A 5807-nucleotide genomic window follows, 5' to 3' on the forward strand; every position below is an offset into this window, starting at 1 on the left:
ACACACACACACACACACACACACGAACATAACCCTGAAGCCTCAGGGCTGGTGTGGGCCTCAGAGGACGGACTCTATGGGATTTTAGTTTCCCACAACGTATTGTTTATCTGTCCTAAAATATTAGTTATGAGCACATACTATTCTGGTTGTAAGGAAAAACAGGCACACCCCAACAAGATGATTTTCATTTTAGGAAAGAAAACAAGCAAAACACCATTGCTGGGTGCCAGGAGAGGGGATAGCAGAAAAAATTCCCCAGAGGCATGTTGGGAGGGGACAGGTACTGTGACAGGCGAGGGATGAGTGTTCAAGGATCCCAAGTAGGAGAAAGGTGATTCCTCAGTCCCTGAAGGGCCATCCCGGGCCAGGACCTCCCTGGCTTCCTGACCCCCATGACCCTACTTGCTACCTACCACCCCCACCCTATCCTCCGGCTATGCTGGACCGTCGTAGACTGGCCCTGGGATTGCACCCCTGGTCTCCCAGAGAAAGCTGTGGAGGCAGAAACAGCCACAACAGAGGCTAAAGACAACAATGGGTCCTGGTGTCCCGTGAATTCCCAACCCTTGGTTCCACACTGCTCAGGGTTGGCTCTTGGTCATCTGGTGACTAAGATACCAGATGAAGCACAGCTCCTGGCTACACTTGAGTTCCAGACAAACAACAACACACACTAGAGTATAAGTGTGGCAGGAACAGTACCAGGGCCTGCCAACACTCAGGGACACTGTGCTCCGAGATCCAAATGTAGCCTGGCTTCCTTGCTTCCTTTCTTTGCCCAGTTTAGCCGTTCCATTTACAGCCACTCCTGGGGCCAGCTAGTCCCTGACTAGTCCCTAGTTCTCTCAGCACCTCATCCAGAAGGTCAGAAGAAGGCTAGCCTAGCATGCCCGGTGCCCATGCCGTGGGTTCGGCAGGTGGGGAGAGAGAATGGGAAAGTGATATGTGACCCCCAGGAAAGGAGGCATTGTCTAGGTATTGGAGGTGTGCTGGGTGAATGCCCCTGGTGACCCAGTGGAACTTGCTAGGCTTCCTGGAACCTGCAACATCCTGACTATGTGAGTGCTTCTACCCTCTGAGAGGGAATCATACAGGGGAGAGGTAACTGAGGGAGTTCAAATGCCCAGGTTGAAGAGTTCTAAGAGTTCTCCACAAGTGGAAGCTCCGCCCAGGGGAAGCTCCACCCAGGAGGAGCTTTCTGTCTTCCTCGAGGACAGTGTAAGCCAAGGAGCCTGCCACTGCCACTGTTACTAGGTTACCAATTTAGCAGCATCAGCTTTTCCCCCATGCAGGGCCTCAGCATCCCTGGGGCAGTGGGCTGGGTGGGTTCTTTTCCTCCCATAGCTCTCTAGATGCCAGGAGCTATGCTTGTAGCAACCACAGAGACTCTGGATGTGGGTGAGCCTGGGACCATGCTCCTGGGTGAAGACAAAGATGGAGAAGGCCCCAGTAGGGAAAGCTGGCACTCACGCTCTGCATCTTGGTCTCGGTGTCCACAATGTTCCTTTCCACCTGGTCCGCATTCTTCTGCAGCTGCTCAATCAGATCTGAGAGTTCCTTGTTGGAGATGCTGCGGACGGAAGGAGCAGAGAGGTAGGACTCAGTGCAAGCCCGGCCTCCAGCCTCCCAGGCTGGCCCCTCCCTAGGCCCCAGGCAGGACCTGCTAACCTAGCCAGACTTCCAGGAGCTAGCCTGTCCCCACAGGATGAAAGCACTAACACACAAATAGCGCACAGGTTAGGGGTATCAGCCTTTACTTTGTCCATTGGATTTAAAGCTCCTATTCTGCCGTGTTGTCAAAACATGAGCCTTTCATTTTTTCCACTGGGGTTGGACTCTCTGTGTTGGCTGGCATCCACTACTAACTCAAGCCATCCATGTTGGAACTGGGACAGACGAGGGGGACCCAGCTCTTCCTGTGGCACTTGGTGAGTTGAAGCATTTAACACTTAAAGCACTGTTTAAGTCTGTAAAAAAAAAAATCACCTTATGCGTTAATGACAGTCCTTCAGGTTCTTATCGCAGGCACTGTCGACGCACCTGGTCCAGTAAATAAGCGAAGACACTGAGCATGGACTCTCTGTGCTGCCCCAGCTGCCTCATGCAAAAAGACTGTCAGTCAGACAGATAGCAGGACTGCCCTTATGCCAGCTGTCTCCTGCACTCCACAGACACCTTGAATAAACTGCATGACAGTCACAGCTGCTTGTCATGGCTCCTGGAGGCAGCTGGCGCCAGAACTGTTTGAGACAGTTTTGCATTAGACTTGTTGATGTCACAAACTTCAGTGAACTCAAGATGACCCTAAAACCTTTCCTACCCAAGCCAGAGGAGGGGCACTTTCCCTGATAGTCTATCGGGGCTGCCGTGATTGGTGCAAACAGGAACCTTCATTTGCATGCAGGGTGTGTTGTGATTGGTGCAGATGCCTCTTTTGCCCATACAGGCAAGCGTTGCCTCACTTGGGGAGTTGGCTGGAAGGTTCCTTCTGTGGTGCCTTCCCTGAGACTGTCAGTTTGAGTGTCACTGCAAAAGTGAGGCGCCCTGGACCCCACCAGGAGGAGTTAAAGCCGCGGAGCTGTGATCAACAATGACAAAAGGAGCAAAGGTAGCTGTGATGTGAGGCCACTGAGACCTGTAGTGCTGGGCTGTCAGGGGCTGAGGAATTCTGGTTCTCTAGGCCTGCCTGAGAGATGGAACATGGCAGAGCCTGGTGGTACAGGCTTGTCACTCCATCTACCTGGGAGGCCGAGGTAGGAGGCTCACACATTCAAAGCCTGACAGGTTACACGGTAAGTGCAAGCCTGGCTTGGGAAACTTTTATTTTGACCCAGCCTCAGAATAAAAAGCGAAAAGCAGGCTGAAGATCAGGTCAGTGGTAGAGCCTCCACCCTGGCGTTAATATGGCTCGAGGTTCCGTCCAGAATGGTAAAACACTTGTAGGCCTAAAGGTCCCGGCACCAGAGGCCTGCACAAGGCTGGGGTCTTTGGCTGATGGCCCCTGCTGCTGCTCCTCCCTGCCATCACAGCCATCTTCGGTCAGTCACCCAGAGATGGAGCCTTGTTAATGCTAAAGCCCCACCCTTGTACAGCCCCTCCTCCACCCACAATTTCAATAGAGCAGAAGACCTGGCTGCCTGGCTGATAACAATGTAACAGGTGCAGGCCACTGGGCTAAGGTCAGTGTTTGCTTAGAGATGTAATTCACAGGGCATTAGTTCAACCATTGAAAATATACACTCGGTGGATTTTTATAGCCACCGCCACTGTCTGACTGAAGAATGTGTTTGCCATCTGCAGACCCCATGCCCGTTAGCAACTGCTTCTGATCTCTCTAGCCCCTCCCCTCCTTGTAGCCAGCACTGCACCCGTGTGCATCTCCTGCTTGACACTTTACCTGCAGCCCTTCACGGCTGGCTTCTCTAGTGTCTGGGAGACCCATCCCTGTCACAATCTTTGTGACAACTCTGCTCCTTCTCCAGCTGAATAATATTCCATTGTATAAATGGAATATTTATACATTTGGATGTGGGTGAGGTTGGGGTCTCAGCCAGAATGTCCAGTAAAGAGAGGTTACAAAGAAAGGCAGGTCCTGGGTGCAGCCTTTGGGTTAGGCAAGGGTAGAGGGCAGGGGGATAGGAGACTAGATCCTTAAAGTGATGCCCCCAGTACAGGAGAGACTGAGGATCAGGTGCACTGCGGCAAACCCCGGGCGGAGTAAAGGTGGTCAGAGCCTGGGACACTGCATACTATCACTGTGGGTTTCTCAGGTTCTCCTGGGACCTGGATACCCGCAGTGGCTGGGGACCAGCATGGCAGGTATTGGAGAGCAAAGCCGGGAGCGCAAACGATACTAGCAAAGGGGATTATGGGTGTGCCTGCGCACCTCCTCACTCTGTCAGGCCAGGGCAGTGGGCTGGTGGCTCACAGTGAACAAGGTCCAGGCTACCTCCTCTGCAGAATCAACCGAGGAAGCAGCACTTTCCCAAAGAGAGGCCCAGGAGCCCTCATTCTGTAAGTCATTCACCGACTGACCTCTGGCAGTTTAGGCAGCTAGGAAGACCGCCCTCCCCCGCGCAACACGCATACCAGATGAAGTCACACGCCTATACACAGTTATGAGAAGCTGTCCCTGTCCGAGATATGAGCCAAGAGGGATCAGAATGGGGGAACTCGTGCAGAGTCGCATCAGGAGGGATAGGCTGAGCTTCCAAAGAGGCCCTGCTCCTCAGCTGGGCAGACTAGGAGAAAGAGGTCCCCCGTTCTCTGCCCTCCTGCCTCCTGTCGGCTGGCCGGCCGGCCGCATCTGGAGATGGAGTGGCTCTCCCAACATCTTCCTGCCTGCACGAGCCACCGTTAGGGGCCTTCTAGCCTCGCCTCAGGAAATGTGTCCATGTGCTCAGCCAGCCTGTCACAGGTTGGTCACTTGTGGGACTCCGTCACTGTCCCATCAGCATGCAAGATGGGACTCAGAGCTTGGAACAGCCAAGAGGTGCCAGCTGGAGCTTGGGCAGTTGCAGGCAAGAGTTATGCCTTCATCCCCGGGAGCCTCTGGTTCTCTACGGGCTGAATGAGGATGAGCACAAAGGCTTCCTGCTTGTCTGGCATTGGCTGAGTCACTAGCCAGACATCCACATCACCTCTGTACCATCCTCGCACCAAGACGTGAGGCGGCTTGTGTGGAAAGTTGTGGGTGAGATAAACAAGGCTCAGAGATGTCAGAACACTCCCCCAGAATTACACAGCCTGTGAACAGAGAGCAGCGGTTCTCTCCCCAGCACTGACTGCTACCCAGCTGGATGGATGGATGCTGTGAAAGCCACATAAGCCAACACAGGGCAACAACATGCATCATGATAACAATAGGCGCCAATACTGACTTTCTGCATGCCAGGTTCCTAGTCCCTTATGATCTTATCTTCTTAAAACCCTGCAATTAACATGATGGGGAACTATATTATTATCCCAACTTTACAGATGTGGAAAATGAGGAACAGAGAGGTTAGGTAACCTTCCCCAAGTCACACAGTAATTACCTGACAGAGCCAGGGTTCCAATTGAGACTGTCCCCAGAGTCCACACCCTTGACATCTCCAGTTGACAGTCTTGTAGACCTTGTAGCACACAGCTCATAGTTAATAGATTGGTTTAAGATGTCATGTGCTCAAAACTGCCACACCTTTATCCACTTCAAATTGGTTGTGGTAATAATAAAGAATAAGGAAAAGTTGTATCAGTTGCTACAAGGACATGGAGAAATCCCCCTGCCTTGTGAGCCGCTGGCGAGAATGTGAAGTGGTTCAGAGATGTGGAAAGAGGTGAACACATAAATAAACCAGGTGTGGCTCCCATGCTGCAACCTCAGCCCTCAGGAGGCAGGACTGCAGTGTCAGGAGTCTATGTCTACATAATGAATTTGGGGCCAGCCTGGGCTATCTGAGGCCCTGTCTTCAAAGGGGTGGGGAGCTAGACTAGAGAGATGGCTCAGTAAGGATCTGAGTTCAGATCTCAGTCCCCATATAAAAGGTGGCACAGTACCCCAGCACTGAGGAAGGTGCCAGCCTAGCTGAGAGAGACAGAGACAGAGACACAGAGAGACATTCAGATTCATTAAGAGACCCTGTCTCAATAAAACAAGGCAGAGAACGATAGAAGACTCAAGGTGGACTCCTGTGGTTACCTACATACACACACCACAGAATAAAGTCAAGTGTGGTAGCGATCCCAACACTCAGGAGGTAGACCAGCCTGGGCTACATGAGATCCTGTCACACACACACACACACACACACACACACACACAC

The 5807-nt window shown here is 52.4% G+C and overlaps 1 protein-coding gene across 1 annotated transcript in view; it reads right to left on the reverse strand.

The window, feature by feature from the left end:
- Positions 1-5807, reverse strand: part of Ppl (periplakin) — a 45366-nt gene that overhangs the window by 24932 nt on the left and 14627 nt on the right. The window contains exon 2 of the mRNA XM_021209542.2: positions 1474-1573. Within this exon, the coding sequence (XP_021065201.1) occupies positions 1474-1573 (100 nt within the window). The remainder of the gene's footprint in view (positions 1-1473; positions 1574-5807) is intronic.

This window comes from Mus pahari, chromosome 12, assembly GCF_900095145.1.
Source record: "Mus pahari chromosome 12, PAHARI_EIJ_v1.1, whole genome shotgun sequence".
Classification (NCBI taxonomy): Eukaryota; Metazoa; Chordata; class Mammalia; order Rodentia; family Muridae; genus Mus; species Mus pahari.